The 22,726-nt window shown below is 31.7% G+C and overlaps 1 protein-coding gene and 1 long non-coding RNA gene across 2 annotated transcripts in view; one reads left to right on the top strand and one right to left on the bottom strand.

Moving 5' to 3' along the window:
• The window catches only part of LOC118191029 (SAM and SH3 domain-containing protein 1-like), an 810,623-nt gene that overhangs the window by 278,488 nt on the left and 509,409 nt on the right, over positions 1 to 22,726 (bottom strand). The window contains exon 3 of the mRNA XM_085815408.1: positions 13,524 to 13,567. Within this exon, the coding sequence (XP_085671534.1) occupies positions 13,524 to 13,567 (44 nt within the window). The remainder of the gene's footprint in view (positions 1 to 13,523; positions 13,568 to 22,726) is intronic.
• LOC146999104 (uncharacterized) lies at positions 7,924 to 13,635 on the top strand. Its single transcript, XR_015040770.1, has 2 exons — positions 7,924 to 8,089; positions 12,953 to 13,635. It is a non-coding gene; the product is annotated as an uncharacterized LOC146999104 (long non-coding RNA).

Raw genomic sequence — 22,726 nt, forward strand, 5'->3', positions numbered from 1 at the left:
GTTTATTGAGAATTTCTTTAGCAAACTTTTTTTCTTTCAGAACGAGCAATTTTTAAAAATTTTATGCCTTTAGTTTCTAATATAAAAACTAAATACAATTAAGAAACAAGCAGGTGTGCTTTATTCTTTGGGTGCAAATTATTCTGCCCAAATATACTCTTTTCTCCATATCATTTCATATCGTAGTACAATAAAACTAAATAATTTTAATAATATATGTACAAACGAAGTACATTAGAGGACAAAGTAAAGATGATTCTTACGGGTGGTGATTAGGAACCCATTTAGACATTACTAGCAGAAACAAAGAATACTGCTGTTTACCTAGAAATTATCATCGAATCCTAACATGCCTGCTGTTTTGCCTTTTGCATTACATTTAACTTTATTGATTTTCGCTTAGTAGATATTTGAAAGAAGATAGAAGATTAAAAGAGTAAAATTTAAGAAGTAGATCCTTAAGTGAGTTTAAAAGTCTGGAAGTAAATCTGGAATTTCATTAGTTTTTTAACTAAGCAAACATATTTTAACTAAGCACAAAATTTGCTTAAAGTGACTGAAGGTAAAATGTTTCTTGCCTTTTAGAATACATGTAATTATTTATTTCATTTCATTATTTTATATCAAATTACTGTTGCGAAAATAGATAAAAAAACCTGTATTAGAAATAATCATTTCAAATCAATGAATATTTATAATTCAACAAATGAAATAAAATTTAAAAAAAAAGGGACCCGTTTGTTTCCAAAAACCGTTTGTCTGCAGTTAAATACGTATATACTATTTTATATGTATGTATATATATATATATAATAATAAAATTCCATAGTCAAGAATACACTTAAAATTCTAACTGTATGTTCTTTTCATTTTTTAATGGCGACGTTCTCTTATTTGAAAGTACGTGGAATTAAATCTACAGCCCAGTAGCCAAGTTGTTTTTCTCTCCTTTTCTACACGTACAGTTATAGAATATTCTGGAAATATTTAAAGTGAACTGGAATGGCTGACGAGGCTGACGTCATTTGTTGAAAGCTCCGCCTTTCCAGAGGCTATAAAAGGACTGGCAAATGAATATCGAGGTCTTTTCTTTAATGTAACGATGCAGTAAACTTCATACAAAAAGTTATTAGTAGTTCTTTTTTATTTACTCCGGATATCTGATTTTGTAACTGCTATTTCTCCTGGCCAATAATAAATGGATCCTGTTTTTTAAACTTATCGTCTGATAATTTAAGCTACGACTACATCTGATTCTTCACCAATCTATTTATTCCGGACAGAAGCTGGTACATCACATATATATATACACACACATATATACATACATATATATACATACAGACATCGGAATTTTCAGTTGAACTATTGTAATTAAAATGCATTAGAATGGTTCATCGGCTAATTCTGGATACAGAAAAGTAAGGAGTTTTGTGGAAGCGAGATTTCAATTAATTTCTGTGTTCGTTCTCCTGACGAAGTGGAATTGAAGTTGAATGAATTCCTCTTCTATTATGTTCGTTTTTCTTTAAACTTCATTGATTTTTTTTATTTGGGTTATTTAATTGCTTGGTTGAAGAGTTTTGGTTATATATATATATATATATATATATATATATATAATAGAGAGAGAGAGAGATAAATAGATAAAATAAAATAAAAATGTGAGGATAAATAAGCTAACAATGAGGATATAAATCAAAATAGAAGCAAAAACAAAACAACATAATAAAATAACATAAAAGTATAATAATATATTACAATATAGCAAATAGTTGAAAATTCTTTGGTCTTTCTCAAGTAGCAACCGAAAATTTTGCTATAGAGCCACGTTTCTGAATTATACCTTAATGGTCATCAAAACAAATTCATGAGAAGAAATTAAAAAGTGTGTGCAAATAAACAAATTTAAAGTAATATAAAATCAAAATGTTAGTCCATTAAAATTTATATACAACCATTAAATACTATTATTAAGTTTTAAAATCTTTTTCCATGAAGAAGGTATAATCTCCTTGGACGTGACTCTAAACAAGTCATACTGAATAAAAATTAAGCAATATAAAGTTAGAATACTCGAAATTCGAAACCGAAGAAACAACTACGTTAATTAAAAACTTTTTGATAAATTAATATTAACTTATGAATGTTTAACTGATGAAATTGCAAAACAACAAAATAATTGTTTCAAAACAAAAGTACTTAAATTTTAGTCAGATTTTCAGAAAACTAAACCAAGTTATTTTAGCAAGCAATTTGCCTAAAATTAAAGCAAATAAAGAATTTTTGATTGTTTTTGCATAAACAAATATTTTTCAACTTGAGGAAACAGATAAAAAAGCACATTAGGCATTTATATATATATATATATTCAAGTTATTTTGTTTAAATATATATATATATATATTTAAACAAAATAACTTGAAAATTGTGAATATGGACTATTCAATAAAATCTAGCGCTAACGAAGATATGATTAATATAATTTAATTTATAAAAATTGTAGATTTATTAAAACTGGAATATTTGTGAAAATAATGGTTTGCGAAGTAACTGTTGTAAATTTTATTAACGGCAGATAGTTTTGTATAAAAATTAAAGTTCAAATTAAGTTAAAAATTAATAAAAAGGTAAGAATAATTATTAATTATTGTGGTTTAATGGAACAAGGCTGACTTCATCAGGGATTATTAGACTTGTCTCATTAGATCCTTCGATAACTAGGCAATACTGATTAACGTTTCTGTCCTTCTAGACTATTTGAGAGAATATTTATTTAAACATTTTATGTATCTAATTTTCATATAATTCAGAAAAATTACCCTACGTTAAAACAGCCTTCCAAATTTAAGACTGTTCACATTAAGTAAAATAAAGCTTCTGAAAAATGAAGTAAATTAAAATTAAAAGTAAAAAGAGATAAAAATAAGGAATGCAAGTGATAAATCTAGATTAAAAATCACGTCACATTGTTACAAATAATTACAAAATAAGCCAACAAATAACAAAAACAAGTACTGAAGTACTCCTCTATTTCTAAATTTATATCTAATTATATTTCTAAATTTACGCGTAATATATATATTTATAAAATATAAACACATATTTTATTCATCAGTTTATTTATTTATATACAGGAAGCTCGCGTGAGACGAAAATTTACTGCTTTCGATACTTACGAGCAGATTTTTATTTGATTAATATTTCTAATATGTTAACAAAAAATGCTATAAATTCTGTATTAAAGATGAACATCAGACTACTGACATTACTTAATTAACCAGACATTTTCTTTCTTTCTTTTTCCGCCTAAGTGTTTTAGAACAGTAGAAAAATTAAAATCGCAAACTATCACCATAAAATGAAACTGCCTATGGGAATTGCGAAATGGAAAAGAAAATGCATGAATTAAAAGCAGTGATGGAACGAGATGCTACAGTACTTAGATATATGTATATATTTTAATTCTCTACATAACCTTACTCGGTTGTACGTAATTAGGAATTGTTAAATCATTCGTTAAAAATAAATTATTCTGTCGTAAATGTAAATCAAGTGTATGGAAATTAATCCTTTGTTTCATAGTGATTATTAACGAAATAGAAAAGTATTTTAAATAAAACATCTCGTTTTTATTTTAAAGTGTGTCACTCTTACTTTACATACTTATTTAGTTTACGTATCCGAAAGAAATTATTTTCTGGATTAAACTGCTTGAAAATATAGGTAAATTATTAAAAATATTTCTCTATTAATTTTTTCTAAGGGTTCTGTACCAAGCGTGATTTAGGGTTAATCGTACCCGCCAGTAAATCAAAATTAGGCTGCATATACTATTTATTAAATTAATTGCTTCAAAGTTTCCCATGAACAGCTGGAATTTTCAAAATAGAAGAGAAACACGCCAAAGGGAAACATAAAATTACAGCAAAGCAACAACCTTGTCTTTTGAGTATATTTAGTCAAGAACTCTATGGATATCGCGGGCAAATAGGTACTCTATGGATATCGCGGGCAAATAGGTACTCTATGGATATCGCGGGCAAATAGGTCTTATCAGGAGCAAAGAAATCTGAAAGATGTGTCTTGCATATACTGGGTCGAAATATTGCAGATCTGTTCAATATACAATATTAGGTTCCAGTCTTGCAGATTTCTTTGCTATTGGTGAACAGTTTACCCTCGAAATCGTCTGAAATGTTAACTAATTCTACACCGAAAGCAAGGTTGTTGCTTTGCTAATTTTAACCTGTAATTTTATTATTTAATCCGAAAGGTATTAGAAGCATGGAGTAGCAAATATTTCTACAGTTGAAGATGAAAACGCGTATAATTTGTTTTCAAATATTATTTTAAGTAAAAAATTATTACCTATGTTATTAATTCAAAGGCTATAACTTTTAATATTCTTATATCTAGTTATGTACGAATATGTTGAATGGACAACAGGGAAATATTTTTTCTAATGTATAATTATATAAGCACGGCTCAGAAAGATAATATTTCTTTACGTACAATATTATCTGTTTATTTCCAGCATGACAATCATGAGTATCAAGTGAATAATGTATAAGTTCAATGCTATACATTTCTTACAAATGCTTTCACTATACTAGAATACTAAATACATTTTATTATAAATGAATTCAAAAATACGTTCACACAAACAAAATAAGTGCATAATATTATTATTTAAAAGTTGAAATTCAAAACTCACTGTGCGTTGGGCTCTTCTGGATATCGTGAATATCCCTTTTTTTCCGAGTACTCACACATAGCATAATTACTTGATTTAGTCACAGATAAAGTTAATTCCTTTATAACATTGAAAATTCTTTTGATTAATTCTTCTACTTGTAATTCCAAAATTGAGTTAGAAAAAAGCCAGGTGGAGAAAGTTTGGTAATTTGATTGAATTTTCTTTGTAGAACAAGTTTTGAATGCAACAAAAATGCTTTTATCTAATTTTTACAACGCTGGTGAAATGCGATTTGTAAATTCACTTTCGAAGATAGCATTTTAGTTTTTCCTCTGTGTAAAAAAAGAGAACTTCTAATTGTCACATTTGAAAGAACTTTCCACAACGAGCAGTTACGACAAAAGAACAATGGTAATAAAAAATCAAGATTTAGAAGATTATTAATTTTTAATGAACAATGGAGCTGGAGACTAGAATCTCTTTTTTAAATCTGCAGCTAATTTATCTGAAGTTGTAATCATCATTTTACTTAATTACCTTGCGAAAATTGAGGTTTCGCGTATATTTTGTCTTAATTAAACGTCTGGTAGCGGAAATCTAAATTGGAATAAATTATTTCCAGTAAATAAATATGTGAAAGGCCATAGGTTTTAAATTCTTTTTAGACCAAACGATAAATGGAGATCATTTCTGAAACCGTAAACTTTTGCAATTCCTTTTGAATAAATAAGGCTTCGGTTATTAATTAAATGTCAACAGTCTTTTCATTTAAATGGTAAAGTTTTGGTTTCATTTTATTATTTGCATTGCAAATGATACTCGAATTTTTAGTTATGCTAATTATTTTCATTCAGAAATATTCTTCAGTTCTTTCGGAGTAATGCACGACCACATACATTATAAGAGTTAAGATGAATACCCATTTATTAAAAATGGCTTACATTTTACTTTTCTTTAATATTCAGATTTAAAAACTTTTATACAAGGTTCTATGCTGCAATCGCTACGAATTCGTATTCATTATTCCTATGAAGTATTTATAAAATCTATTTAAATGAAACAGATATCATTTCATGTTAAATTAACGATAGCTAATCTTGAAGTAACGTTTCAATCAAATGATAAAAAGTAGTTTCAAAACAGAAAATTAAGCTGAATGCGACTTTTAATTCACAATATTCTTTTCTTCTGTTTCCTAATTTTGAATCAAAATATTCTACCACAGTATAGAGTTTTCAAGTGTTCATTTCAGCTGAAACTAAACACTAATATAAAGGAAAGAAATTTAAAAATGCTTCAGTTTATTATAAAGCTTTCAAGTGACCGTGTTTCCAGAATTTGTTCTTTAAGCATGTTTTGAAAGAAATGCATTACCGAGTGATCTTCGTTTGTTGAAAACGGATGAATTTTCTTTGCTTTAGTTCGTACTGATTTCTTAACTGAGTAATTGCCTTTGATGTATAGCGGGAGGAAAAAGTTCCCGCCTCATTGACTTCGAATTCGAGGTTTTTGTACCGGAACTGCAATGACGTCAAAAGTTTTAGAATAGATGGCTTCGGGTGAGCCAAAAGATCGAGCAGTGTTTAAAAAATTGCTCAATAGTTCTAAGACACTAAAAAACATTTATTCTTCAACTATGTACTTATCGGTACAAAAGTACTTATCGGCCTTGAGGGATGATATTTTTTATTTACATATGATTTTTATTAAGATTTTAAATTCGTTATTTAAAGCTAAAAAAGAACTTATGTATGTTGAAATTAATATTCAGTAATGGCTTCAACATTGGTTAGATATGTCTCGGAAAGGTATTTTCTACCACTATCATTAATGCAGTGTATATAAACACTGGTAAAGTTGGAAACATAACGCCATAAGGCATTTTGAAATTGTTCTAATCAACTTCTGCAAGACAAACCACCTGAATAATTTTAGCATTTAGATTTGTTTTCCCAAATGGTGCCATTTTTATGTAACGATTACAACTTAACAATATCCTTAATCATAACTAAATGATAACTTAAAAAACACTATTAAAAACTACTTTTGACACATTTCACAGTAATCTAAAATACTTATAATATACTAGCCAGCAATTTGTGCAATTATAGGGATTTACATATAGAATTACGTTATTAAAATCATAATGTTGGTAGCATTTAGGAATATAGAAGATATATTTACACTTGAAAACCAAATTTTTGGGTGCTAGAAACTTATTTTGATAGGAAAAAAAAATCCTAGGATAATTAAAAATAGGATAATTTTCTATATCTAGAATTAAGCTAATTTAAAGAACTGAAAATTATATTTTCTGTGTCAGGAAAAGAATTATGCTATATAAAATTCTTACTTTTAGAAATTCACAAAATAACTTAACCTTTAATAATTTTTTAAAATTCTAAACAGTTGCGTAAAATATAAAATTTTTATTTCAAAGAATTTATTCAAGACAGTTTAAAATGTTCACTCATTTATATGGAATAAGAATATTAAAGCTTGGAATAAATTCGGGAATATAAATAACCTTTGTTACCAAAACATATTTTCCAGCTGTAAAATGAAAATAAGCGTAGAGCCAAATAATCCCGTCAGATGGAGCACTTGACTGCCAGTAAGATCCAAACTTGAAAATGATTACTTATTAGCGAGGTACTATTACTAACTAGACGTTATGAGAGGAAAAGCACAGTCTTTCATAGTATTTTAATGACTTTAAAATAATTTTAGCTTATTTTCCTCGAGAACTACAGCATAAAACTACGCACACAGAATTCGTTTTAATATTCCTGATATGCAAATGAGAATGCTCATGTAAACAACGTTTACGGCAGATGTAGTTTGGGGGTTATTATAATGCTAATAACTGAAGAGGCACAACAATATGTTTTCACAATAAATCGTCTCCGCACATCAAGGGAAATAGTAAACAGGAACAAGAGCAATCCTTTGTTGTCTGTAACCAAGAAAAATTACTCTCCTCTGCGCTTTTTTTGGCTAACTCAAGAAGAACTCCTTTTTTATCAAATGCAGCACTTTAAGGACTGTTTACTTAGAGCATAAAGTCAAGCTAGAAATCTTCATCTTTTTATTACTATCTAAAGTCGTTATCTTTAATTCGTTTTCTTCTTTGAAATTGTTGCCATCCAATTGGTATGGGGGATGAGATCACGTGACTGTCAGACAAAGAGGGCGTGGTACCTTTGGGTGTGGACTTTATTTTACGTTTCCTGACCTTGTATGACGTGCGGGAAGGAATTGAAGTCTCAACCACGGAGTCATTAAGAAGAGAGGCATCGATTATTTTGCGAGCGCAATATGCCATTTACCACATTTACCAAGCAAGCTCGATGTTCCAAGTATAATCTGTGAATAAAGACACACTGTAATGTAAGTATCTGAACAATTTCCCTTCTGATACTCAGGTGGAGGCACTGCATTTATAACATAGAATAAGAGTTGGAAATCCATCATTTCTCATAAATATTAAGAACCAATTTGAAAGCAGTTGTTCAAGTATTTTCAGACCTTCGCGAACGAAAATATATACTTTGGCATAGTTTCAAAGGTAAATTATTTAAGTACCGATTTGAGCACTTAATGCTGTCAGCAATGTTCGTAGATTTTATTTGTTGGATAAGCTGTTTTCACCGTTAAACCGAATGAAAATCTGTGAAAGTTCAATTATCTGAAATATATGACGTTCGAAAGATAGTTTAACACCTCACGAAAAGCGTGATTACAATTTACATCATTACTAGGTTACAATTTACATTATTATATATTTTTTTATATAATAATGTAAATTGAAACTGTTATTTTTATATATTATTCATAAGTTGACTGTATTATTAAACGATTCATGTCAGGGGAATTTCTGATCACACGAGAATGGAACGTAACAGGGGCATATAGCAAAAAATATAATAAATCTTATATATGATTACAGAACAGACTAAACATTGCTCCGGTTTATCTTTATATATATATATATATATATATATATATATATATATATATTTATTTTCCAACAAGAAACTCCAATTTAATTTTAACATAATGCCAGACTTAAAATTCATTTCAGTTTATCTTTAAATCTTATATTACTAAATTTTAAATTTTATTGCACATCGCTGTGTAAATTAAAAAAAAATTCTGGACATGTCTTGGCCATACACGCGAAAGATAGAAAATACACTGCCAATAAACATAACAGATAAAAATGAATACAAAAGGAAAGGGGAATAGGGCACTAAAAATTATAGGCTACTGTGAAAATTCCGATTACTCATGTGAGAATATTGTTTGTATTATCTATAGAAAATGGCTTCATCAACGGGGGCTCATCTGTCTGAGAGAATTCAATAGACATCGCATTACTGCCTACAATGAAAGAGGCTGATCATGCCAAAGAATCACATAACCCAAGGGCCGAAGCCATGACACAGTAAGGTAATGTTTTTACCATAATTACTAACATAATTTCCTTTATCGTTATGAGGGCAGTGGCAGCCCCAAGATGACCGGCAAACTGCACACATGCAGCTTTGCTATCTGGCATTCGGAACTATTTACTCGTATCTCTGGAATGTGTAGTTTCAAGAAGCATGTTGCTGCAATAATGCTGGATGTCTTTGTCCATTGCAGCGTCTATCACTAACTCCTGGGCATTGTAGTACTTCTTTAATTTCAAGATTGCAAAGATGTTTCATTGATGCAAAGATGTATCGGATTCAAGACTAATTGTATTCTGTAATAAATCAGGATTTTCAGTCAGCTGGTATAACTTAAGAATTTGTTTCTGAAGGACATCTAACCAACACACCTTTCTCTACATTTTTGTGATAAGGACAAAGTCTTATTTCACCTGGTACTACAACTGAAGGAGTTAGTGCGTATATACTTGATTAACGTATTTACCATGAAGGTACTGGAATTCCCCAACAGCATGTCGATGACATCCTATCATATACTGTTGACAATAAAGGGGAGACTAGCTTTTAGAAAATAACGCCCATCCGTACATGCCAAGTTCTCTGAGAAATAGCTACGGAGTGTCACAGCTTATCTTTCCTCGCTGTCAGATATCAAAGAAAAGCCAGCATAAATGGGACACGAGAGAACATGTGTCACAACTATTGCTCAAAGTGTGCGAATTTTCTGATTTACAGAATACTACACAGTAAATTCCAGATGACAATATTTGACGTTTACAAGAATACATATTACACCGATATTTTTATGAATTGCCGTTAAACACGACTGTGCTTTATAGCAATATGTAACAGAACAGGACTTATGTTTATTCAGAAAATGGATAAATTGTTATCAGATTTTAATCACTCCTCTCTTTTTTCTCTCCTTATTGCTGTTTTCTACTGCCAGTTTCATTATGAGTCATTTTTCCAGATGAGTGATGCATTTTAAGACTGACAGTGCGGTTTAATAGCATACCTTTTAAATAAACGAATATTGTTCTACTAAAGAAAATATTCTGAATTCTGTTTCATAATTTACACATATAAAGCAATTTAAATTTTTTAAATAAATTCTATCAACATTGATTCAACAATTATGAGAACTAGCTGAAAGGAAAATTATATAAATAATAATGAACAGGAAATTCACTTTCGCAATAATATTTCATGAATAAAAATTAAATGAACATATTTTCAGATTGTTTTTATTACTTACTATAATAGGACAAGAAACACTTGAACTTTATTTTTGTTTGTTTTGGAAATGAAATGTATAAAATGAAAGAGATGAAAGCAAACTTATAGGATTATTGTATTATGTTACATTGGTTGCGGTCTTCCCAGTTTCTACGCGAAATTATACTCTAGACATTTAAAACTACATATACATCTAAAGTTTTTGTTTTATTTAATTCATTACAATTTTTACTAGTATTGGCTCAATTAAAGTTTATTAACTTAATAAAAGTCTCTTAAATTTACATTTACGTAAAACATTTAAAATTACACACACACGCACACACACATATATATATAAAACTGCAAACTATATAGTTTGCAGTTTTATCTAAAATATTATATACTGTACGCTTACCGATTCTTATTGAAAATTTATATTTTTAATCAACTGCCTAGCTATAAATCATAAAATGTGTAAAAGACCATGTCTTTAAAATTTAGTGTTTATTCAGAGTTGATGGTCATAAAAAGTGAAATGAAACATTGTCAATTAAAGAAGTTTAGATGATGAACAAGATATCTAAATTGATCAAGAATGAGGAATTCGCTAAAGAATGATATATGTAGTCAAAATCTTGGTGATGTTAAACTATTAATGATAGTCTCGAGAAAGTGACTTTCGATTAAAAATATTGCAGCGTTTGCCACAGTTCTCTAAAATGTCTTTTTTTCACCGATGTGGTGGACACATAAACCGACTTTTAAAATTATAAAACTGTGTATATTATACTGCATCAGTACAGACTTTGAACGGGAGGAAAAAATCTGCTAATAAAATAATCAGCACCAAAAATGAAGACTTCTGCCATTGGTGTAATCTTACCTTTGAAATATGAGTTTCCCACGAATTGAGCAAGTGGTTAATTCTCCTCCACATATTCTCAAGCACTCCCTAGCTGCCACTTACAAGATCGCGAAACTAGTCGATGACACTACTGGGAAAATTGCGAGCTCTTGGAATTGCGGCGTAATACATCTATTGCTCATGACGGTTCGGTGAATAGTTAACATAACTATAGCCCTCAATCTTGCGATTCCATTCGATTGGGCCCTTTACTATTGCAAAATATTGGGCTATAAGACAAAATAAATGACGTATTTATATTGTTATTGTAATTCTTAATACGGGTGTGTGAAGAACTGAAATAGACGAGAGTAGCGCTACTTTGTCTTTCGAGAAAGGAAGTTAGAAATGCAGTATCGGTTACTAAATTAATTTACCATCGACCCGTTTTCCGAAAAGCCATACAGATGTACTAGTTTCTCATATCTCTTTATTTTTTTAAGATTCTTTTTTGAAGCTAACTTATCAATTAAAACTTAATTCTAATAATCAAGGACTTTGGATGAAATGAGATTTCTTGGCTTCATATCCCCTCCCCCGCGTCATTTGTAAAACTTATTTTTAAAGGCCACTAAATAGCGAAGTGCATAGTTATCACAAAAACAAATTTATCAAAGGGTGGTCTTGTTCTTATTTCATTAAAAAATTTAATGTAATTTCAAACATGTAAGAATCTAAAATCACTTTTTAAAGTTTCGAAGTGCCATGTATTTCAGAGCATAAGCCAATCCGTGCAAGTCAAGAAGAAAGATTTTGCTGCCAAAAATTCATCCAAAATTAAAGACCTCTATATGAACTGAAATTAAAATAGCTTATCAATCCGGGTTTAAGAAATCCAGCTCAAATTGACATAGCATTAATTTTACTAGGTAATCTTTTAGTTGCATAGCAACTGCCTTGTTTCTGGCATCTTGTTTCAATTTCGAGGTGTTCCTCTTTATCAGAAATATGAAAGACTGGAAAACAGCGATACATCGGACATATCTATTCCTTGCGGCAGTAAAGAGAGCGAATAGGTAGCGCCATCTGTCGACAAAAGTAGTAAAGAAATTGAAAAATTAAGTTAGTAGACTTTTAAAAGGTTTAGGAAGGACTGGATTTGACTCAAAGTCATTAACTGAGCAAGATAAATCTTTGAGCCTTTTCAATTTACCGATTGTAAAGGCTTTTTGAATAAATTTTTCAGTAGCAAGTTCAAAATTATGATTAAATTTCCAAACTATGATTAGTTATCGAAGACTAGACTTTTTTGGAAAAGATTCATGTTCTTGATACAAAACATTAACGCTGTTTAATTTGGCCTTGGGTCTGAAAATATTATTTCAAAGCTTCTTCAATTGGTGAAATGCCTTTTTTTTGAAGCTTTTCCTGTTCTCAAAAAATTATCTTGTTTAGTTAATGAATTTAAGTCCAATACAGTCCTTCTTAATGCTTTTAAAGTTCTATTAACTTAATTTTTTAACTTCATTATTTTTTTTACCGACACACAGGGCTGCCTTCTTGCTCGGTTTACTGCTGTGCGGTATAAATACCACCAATGCGCCGGATAACATTTTTCAATTTTGGACTTTTATCCTGGTTATGACGTCACTTGTGAATACGTATATAACTTTAATTACGGCAACTTGTGCTAAATTTATTTGTACCTGTACTTATTTTCATCCGTGAGTTTGTTTATTTTGTGTATTTCAGGCCTGTGATGTCTTGCGGTCCTCTCTTGTCACCCCTTATTGCCTATCTCCTTGGAGAACCATGCCTAAGGAAACAACATAGTCATGCGCCCCAGGGCACCACTTTACCTAAGCTGGACAACGTCGTACCTATTATACGATATTCCAGCATAACACAGGAACTTGAAACTTGGCTGTTTTCTACTGCATATTTCTTTGTTTCTGATGAAGAAGGACCTGTACCTGTTTGCCCTCGAAATCGATTGAAATCTTGACTAAATCTGCGCCAAACACAAGGTTGTTACATTGCTAATTTTATGTTTCACTTTGACATATTTTCTTCTGTTTTGATGGCTCTTTTAATAATTGAACATTATTAAGTTCCTGATCCATTCGAAAAATAAACCAAAAATGTTTCACCAGTAATGTTATGGACGAGACTGAAGATGATATTATTTACGAATATTGATCACACTATTAACAAAATCACTATTCATTGATCACACTGTTAACAAAATTTTAAATAACCGTTCAATTGATGAAGAGTAGCTGAGGTAGGAAGAGAAAGGAAAGAAGAAAAAAAGGGGACTTACCTCGGATATCTCTATCAATGCACGTACTACTGGAGCTTCGAAACCTGAAATGTATGGGAAGAAATTGTAATTAGTTTTAATGAAATATATTTTAGGTTTTATTTATGCAAAAGCACGTAAAGGCACATCTTATCACCATATTTCAACTTAATGAAATAATTTAATGCTAACAGCGATGTTGATTTCGGAATACACTATGTCCATAAGAGCCCTTTTGCAGCTTATTATCTCAAATGTAGGTCGTAGCCATAGACTTACAATTACAGACATGTTTTAAATAAGGCAAATTCTTATATTTTAACATTTTTTATTAAACAGTAAGTTTTATAAAAATTTCAAAATTCAGTTTTTTATATCTTCCCATTAGTCTTTATAATCATATTCAATAAGACATTATGTACTCATTATAAAAATTAAAACACAAATCATATGTAAAAAACTGGCCATGCAGTTTGAATATTTGAAATAATGTTTCTGTAAAAAAACTGAAAAGTGAATTATTATTATTATTATTTGTATCTGGAAATGAATGCTAGCTTAGTAAAGTATTTCTGACACTGAAAGAATAAGTGAGTAGCATTGATATGCAGTCTGTCGTGAAATTTTATCAATGAAAACTTTTAAAAAAGAGCTCTTATTCACAATATTTTAGGGAATTTGCGTTTCGCAATATTATTTGGTTAAGTTTAAATCGAAAAAATACTACGAGTCCAAATCTTAAAGTAATAAAACTGCATGCATATATTATTAACATGCCATTAGCCTTTAAACACTTATAATTTACTTTTGTAAAATTTCGTTTGGTATATAAAATGTAATAAAATTATAAATTAAAGAATTTTACACTCTAGTAAATCATAAAGGAAAATCACTGAATTATATTAAACGGGAAAACATTAATTTCGAATTACCCTAAAAATGAATTCATTTTCTATCCAATTTCTCAAGGAAAGCCTTTTGGCATTCGAAAATTAAAAAATAAATAAGTAACAAAAACTTCAAATGTGGAACTGAACATTTCAGTAAATTTTTGTTGAAGGAAAATAAACATTTTTTGTATGTTTTTGAGACTTTGAAAACGCAAGTTAAATTTCGTTAATCAAACGGCAGCGATATTCACATGTCTCCCGTTTGATCAATGGGATCCAGTCCTTCTTAATCCAGTCCTCGGGACCCCGGGAAATAATATTCACATGTAGTTTTATTACTTTAAGATTTAGACTCGTAGTATTTTTGCGATTTAAATTCAACCAAATAATATTGCGAAACACAAATTCCCTAAAATATTGTGAATAAGAGCTCTTTTTTGAAAAGTTTTCATTGATAAAATTTCACGACAGACTGCATATCAAAGTTACTCACTTATTCTTTCAGTGTCAGAAGTATTTTACTAGGCTAGCATTAATTTCCAGATACAAATAATAATAATAATAATTCGCTTTTCAATTTTTTATAGAAATTCAATACTGTTCAATTTCTTTAAACTCACAGAAAATTAATTCTAACGTCATACATTAAATTAGCAAGATTCCTTTCTTCTTATTAGCGTTTTTCCTTTTGTGTTTTCCCAGCAGCGGCCGAGAGGCAAATTCTCTGAACAATGGTAGTTCGACCTAAGTTCGATTTCAGTCTCTGAATTCGATTCCATTCGATGGGCGTTTTCTTGGTTTTCTGTGTAACGTGGATACGAGCAAATGTTTCTCAGAAAGTCCTCCTACAAAGTCAGCATTTCCCTTTTGCAAGTAGCCCTATCGCAGTTTCATGATCAGACTAAACTAAGCCCTTTTAGGGGTCTACTTGACAAAATATATAAAAGGAAAATCTAAAAGGCTTCTTTAACTATTTATAGCAATCTCGACCTTTGTCACGAACAGGAATTAATAGCCACTGAAAATGCAGTTGAATGATAGCACAGATTATTTTGAGGTTTGTTGCACGAGAAATGAGCTAATTTCGATTAACAATAAAGGTTTTCTTTGAAAAATATTCTTCCCACAAGATAAAAAAAGTCTCGTATATGTGATCATGATCAATTAGCATGATTGATATATGCTTGTGCCTATGTATTGTATGTAATATACATGTTATTCCAAAACGTGAGTAAAGATTTAGTTCTTAAAGTTCAGTGTAAACGTGTACGTCTAATCTTAGAGTTCCCCAAAATAGTATAGAGAGGTCCATCAGGCTGAACTATTTTCAATGTAGTGGGTGAAAAAGTTTCTTAAATGTAGAACTTAACATCTTATATAGCATTGCAGAGCCAAATCTCCAATAAAACGTTCCAAAATTTTGCTGGTAAATTTTGGTGAGATATGGATAAAAATATTTCCATACAACCAGCAAGAAATAATGAGTTCTGCATTGCCTAATACGAAAATATGAATTCCTAAACGTGTAATAATTGAACTTCAGGAATAAAAATTCGCTGCGCTTCAACAATGTCTGAAAATTTAAAACACGCTACTTTTAATCACACCCTATAAGATACAGCTGGGATTTTAAATCTTCATGTTGTACTTGCTTCCTTGAAAATATGCACGTAAGTAATTGAATGGTAAATAAAACTGTAATTGTAGTATAATCACAGAAATTTTAAAAATATAATGAAATTAGGCAAGTCATCTTCAATACCTAAATCTTTTCTTCCAGAATCATATTTCTTTTTACAGGAGAAAAGCGACTTATTAATAGTAGAGGTTTGAAAAAACATACCAAATATTTAAATGCAAGTCTAGATAAAAAAAGAGTAATCTTTCTCCATTGCAGCATCCAAAGTTTAAAGTCTACTATTCTCAGAGTTTTAAAAGTAGTAAGTAGGGCTGATAACTTCGCTCTTTTTTTTTATTATTTATGATATTGTTATGTTTTCTTCTGACACCAGTTTTACGTTATTTTCTTCTTTCACGTTCGTGCGGGGTTTGTGAGGATTTCAAGTGAATAAAGACGACAGCACTTGATGAAGTATCAAAACACACTTCATTTCGCCAATATTAATCAGGATAGCTCCAAAGTCACGTTTCACAGTCGTGTCGAAGATCTACAATACACTCGCTCAAACAATCAGCGGCACAGCTTCAGGTTATCAGGCTATAACGGTGGAGACAGTTTCCTGCAAAGCACCAGAGTACAGCTTCCGACTCTGCTTGGTCGTTCTCGGAACTCCACGTACTCTCGGGACTCTCCACGCTACAACTCGCAATGCACTCGACGACACACAGAGCACAGCTGCCGACTCTTCGGTTCAGTCATTACCAAAGCTCAACACACTCTCTCTACGATGCACAAACCGCGATACACTAAAAGACTCTTTCGATGCACTCGACGACCTACTCGGCACTGGCTGGCCGGCTGTCAACTCGATCGTCTCCGCACGGACTAACTAGATGAGACACACTCACTAACTGACTGCGGAACAGCAGGGTTTATACAGCTTTCAGCTTGTGTTCGAGAACATTCTGGGGTAAACCGTTAAGAATTCGTTCCAAAAGGTTTTCCATCCGTCCATAGTATATCGCCCATTTTGATTCCAAATGGGCGATTTCTCGCAAAATGTGGGAACCCTGCCTTTCCTTGCAATTTACGGCAACCCTAAAACTGCTTTGCGGGGAAGCCATCTTACCGCACCTGTACATTTCGTAACAATTGCGTGCGAACGGGTCCGTAATTGATTGAATGCACAAGTCGAAAAAAGTTAGTAAAATTTATTCTAATCACAATAAATAAAACAAATTGCTGAAATATTTTCTCAGAGATATTCGTACAATATCCCAATATCTCACAGTAGATATATTTTGAACCACTAAAACGTTAAATAGAAAGCAATCCCAAAACACAGAGAAAACTAATCCGATTTCACCGCAAGTTCACTACAATCAATAACAGCGCTAAGTATACAACTGAACTGAGATGTTTCAGTCCGGATTTTTAATCAGTTACGAGAAGCTTATGATATATTCTCGAGGTGTTTGAGAAAAAAAAAGAGTAGAATTACAGTTACAGCTAACACACAATTGCATTTATACAAATTTAAATATAAATTACGACATATTTATTTATTAAATGCCCATGCTCCTGTATTTTTACTTTTTCGGCGTAGCTTTCTCTTAAAACTCGTCACGCGCTGCATTACACGGGGAAATAAAACAATTTAAAATACAATTCTACTGAAATAGCTAAATAAATACAAAATGCGTAATACTATATTAATATTATTGTTTATATTTTAGCGAAATGAACTCTCATGAAGTAAAAAAGTTTATAAAAAGAATATTCATAAGCATAAATTGGATAATTTTATCTGTTTATTAAATCATATTTAAGCACCAATATGCATAGTTAAGAATTGTAGGTGTGGGATAATTTTAATACTGAGAATATAACAAAAGCTATTAGCTACTTGACGAAGCAAGATCTTTGAATAATTAGGAATTCTCATTCATATTACTGGTAAACGCTCGGATGGACGTGGCACTACTGAGTATGGGACGCAGCACGATCGCGCATGTAAGTACATATTTAACGGATAAAACGTTGTTATGGGCAGTTATGGATAAGTGGATAAGTGGATTATTGCACATAAAACTTCTGTATAATATGGTTGACGCGGTAATGGTAAATTAGGACTGAAGATCTTCCCGAGAACAAGTTATTTGACTAGTCAAAAACATATGATGCCTAACAAATCCAGATTTAGTTCTACGTTTATTTTACCGGTGAATAGTATTATAGTGACTTTGCTAAGGTGTATCTTTGTCTTTTGCTTAGTATAGCATGTTTTCGCTAAACGTGGATGTATATTTGAACAGAGTGAGCAAATGGAAAGAACTGTACTTTTTCATAGATTGTTTTTCATCAGTGCATATATCGCCACAATTTCTTTGGCGATATATGCACTGATGAAAAACTAAACTTTATTTTCCTAACATCAAAATCCCAAAACATTTCAATTTTTTCTTCTACCAATAAAGATATGTGCTTAAAATTCTGAGATGTGCTCCAGTGAGACTACTAATTAGTACATGGTCCGATGGTGTTCCACATAGCGACATTCCACATGGATTCATTGCAAAGATGTACACGAAAGCATGCAGCTTTATTTTCGTGAACTCAAGTGCTTTTTTATAATGTCTCCTGAAATGTATTTATAACTTCTTACTGATGTCCCTTGCAATGTCCTTAGATGGTACAGAACTAAGATAACGCTATACTCATAACACTAACGATACAATCCTGGTGTTCTGCCCACTTACTCTTGCCCTCATCTTTTCTGTATGTGTTGCTAGTACATGAAACTTTAAGTCAATGGGTGATAAATGGGCCTTAGCTAGCTAAGGCTATAATGCCATTTTAGTATTAATGTATATTTGACAATATTAATTTAAATATTAAAAGCCACTGAAGCAAAGAATAATGAATTTTTTTTTGCAAAATATTACGGTTTTACTAACATGAGATACGTTTATGTCACCGATATTATCTGAAGAACTCATAATTTCATTAAATTTACACAATGACTTTAAACATAGAAACGGGAACTATGTTCTGCTACAACGCAGGCAAAACACATCATTTTATTTGCAAATGCTGTGTGGTAGAATGATTAAATTAATACCCTGCTCGGTATATCTCAAGTCTAATAGGCTTTTAACGCTACTCATATCAAACGACAACATTGCCCTGTCGGTAATAATCCGGAAGGCACTACACAATTAGGATGGTAAACGCGTCCCAAGAGAGAAACACGTTGTCTCCAAATCCTTTTATCGAATGTTGGACAAAGACCAAAAGGAAAATAAACTGAGAGTTTGCGGCATTCGGAAGCCACAAGCAAAGAGACTCGATGATTCGGTTTGTGGCAAATAGAATCAGATCGAAAAAGAGAAAACAAATTCTAGGTAAACATCTGTGACGTATATTTAGTACCGAAAGAGGTACAATGAGATAAAAGAATAGTTAGAGTGTTTGTTCTTCTCTGAAGCTAACTCTTTCTCTTTCAGAAGAGTAACATAGGTATTCGATATTATGACTGGGAAATTAACAAAATGTTAAAAAGTTTAGTAATTTAGTACATCTGCAATCATGTAAGGATTGTAATGTATGGCCATTAGCTGTGGGGAATGTATTTCTTCATTATGTAAATGAGACTCCAAACTCAATTAATTAATGATAGATTCTTTCACACACGCTTGAGCTTTGCTTTTTTATCATCAAATTACTACTAATTGATTTTAATCCCATAAGTTTTTATTAAGCAAATGAAGACAACTGAAAAATAAATGCATTCGTTGCCGAGATGCTCGAAGATGATTATTCTGTAGTTGAATGCATCCTGCAAAGAAACGAAATGTGGTTTCTTAATTATGCTAATGTGTAAATGTATAAAAATAGAAGGTAATGTGTATTATTAATTATATTAATTTGTAAGGATTATGTTAATTTTATTAACAGTTAAATTTTAAGCTAAAGTTCCTTTCCTGTCCAATTCTTAACTTCAACTTACAACTTCCGGTCAGAACGTAGTTTTGAAATCACTCTGAATACTTAATGAGGAGGAGCGGTATTTAAACCGCGAAGTCTACTTGCAGAGTTAGAGAGAATCAGAGTTTCTGATTTGCGCGCGTCTGCCTTTTGGCTACTCTCTCTGTCAAAGCTGTTATTACGCTCGGCCGTACTCAGGCCCTTGATAAGCTTCGTAGTCAAATAGTGTTAAGGGGCCAACTCGATTAGAATCTTGATAACTTCGGCTATATTTCTTTAGCTAATCTTAGTTTTAGTTTATTTCTTAGTCTCTTAAGTTCAAGCCCAAGTGTCGGCTTTTATTGTACATTCCAAGACGGCGTTTTGTTAAAACTTATTGGAATAATAAAGGGTTAGTTACGCTTCTCTCTTGTTGTTCCTTGTTACACGAACTTAAGCGACTATTCGCTAACTAGTTCTTAAGATTCGTCACTTTCTACAGTACACTACTAGAGAAATACACTAGTGAGAATCTTACAAATTATATAGCAATAAAACTAAGAACACAATTTATTAAAAATACATGTGTCGTTTTTAAATTCCTTAATTTATTGAACTCACGTAAATTTAAAATCTGCATGATTAATGAATACTCCCGTAAATTTGAGTTAGAAGCACTGAATACTCTCACTTTTCCAGAGGGTGATTAAAATTCTTGTTAGGAATGTTTAGCATAGCTAACTGAGAGATTTAGCAGATTTTGATTGAATAATTAAGTGATAGCCTATCCTAACACGACGTAAAACGTAATAGAACATATCTTTTTAAATGTTCAAAATGTTGTGTGGGATTATAAGATTTCAATTTCAATTTAAATTGTTGTGTTTCTCCTTCTCACTTTTCAGAATCATATTACTCATTCTAGTTTTATGTAAATTAAGAGCATAAGGAGAAGAAAGATTCTATAAATATGAAATGCAGGAGTTAGATTAGTGTTTAGCTAATACAGCCTCTATATTTTAACATGGCAGCTCGATATGTCATGAACAGCTTGCTCTTTTTGAAATTTAATTTTGGGCACAGTAAAAGACCTTAAAAGCCTTCTTTTGAATTTGACGATACGATTATATTAAATTAAAGTTTATCTCATCGAAGGTAGAGAATTCGGGAATTTTAAAAATTTTTATGCGGTGATTAATGATTCCTTGTCATTCTTCAAGCAACGAAAACATTCTAAGTGTCATTATTTTTAGCTGTTTAATTACAGATGGCAATTTAGTAACCAATAGCAATTCCGAAATCGAACTTTATATTGACACAGAGTTTAAATCTATGCATTTTGAAGCAGATTGGCGAAGAGTCCTTCTTCTTCAAGCAACAAATCTATTTGCAGCAATATACAGAATATGTTTTATTGTGCAAGAAATAAAAATTTAATGACCTTTATCTTTTATATATAGACATATATATGTGTGTCTGTAAGATATAATAAAACGATGGCTACGCTTGGAAATAATTGGCAACCACAAAAATGACTCTTCTAAATTTGATGTTCTTCTCCTAAGTTCATCTTTTCTCCTAAATTTGAGATCTTTCCACGTTACTTAACGCTGCTTGCAAAGATAACTAATACCTCAAATTAACCAATCGCAGCTTAGCTGTACATATGGATCTGTCTATTATAAATACTGCTTCGCGAGCAATTACGTCACTTCCGCTTCTTAACTTCCCCTCCCATATAAAACTTCTGCTCCACTATGCTCAGTTGTTCTTTATTTAAAACCCGTATACATAAAAATTATTTTTCCTAACTATATTCTAGAACTATTTTGTCTACAAAAAGTTATGTGATGTGCATTATCAAGGAATAAAATTATATTTCGAAACGACCACGTATGGAAGTTTTTGATTTATGCATCCATCTTTCTAACTAAAGTGTCTTCAGGTTACATGCGCAGAGAACCATCGTCAATCCGTCGCAACTTTCTTTCTTCAAGTCAAAATATCACATATATTACATACATCGTGAAATTATCACATATATATACACTGACTACCAATAAGTATTTGGACACCCGTGATAGAAAAGAAAAACTAACTTTATTCAAAATCAATAGTTAGTAGAGCCTCCACGAGAGGTAATTACAGCGTGGACCCTCCGGAGCATACTTTCCACAAGTCTTTGTATGATAGCTAGTGGTATTTTCTTCCACTCGGCTTGGAGAAGACATAGAAGTTCCTTCACCGATTTTGCACGGGTAGTTCACCCCTGAATTCAGCGATGCAACTCGTCCCAGAGGTTCTCGATAGGGTTCAGGTCTGGACTCTGGGCAGGCCAGTCCATTCGATGAACTCCATTGGCACCATACCAAACCTTGGTTAACGTCGAAACGTGACAGCTGGCATTGTCGTCCTGAAAGTAGCAGGGGTCTAACCCGTAAAACCGCCACAACGTACGAAGCACATTGTCATCCAAAATAGTGCAGTAGGCATCGGAGTTGAGCTTACCATGAATGGGGACCAAAGGCCTCAGCCCATACCAGGAGAAACACCCCCAGACCATAATTCCACCTCCGCCGAACTTGACTGTTGGCACCATACCAGGAGAAACACCCCCAGACCATAATTCCACCTCCGCCAAACTTGACTGTTGGCACAATGCATTCTGGCAGGAGACGTTCTCCAGCTAGACGCCAGACCCAGACCCTGCCATCCGAACGGTAAAGGGTGAACCTTGATTCATCACT

This window comes from Stegodyphus dumicola, chromosome 1, assembly GCF_044657685.1.
Source record: "Stegodyphus dumicola isolate Sdum_Otavi_A_Nest chromosome 1, ASM4465768v1".
In the NCBI taxonomy this organism is placed as follows: Eukaryota; Metazoa; Arthropoda; class Arachnida; order Araneae; family Eresidae; genus Stegodyphus; species Stegodyphus dumicola.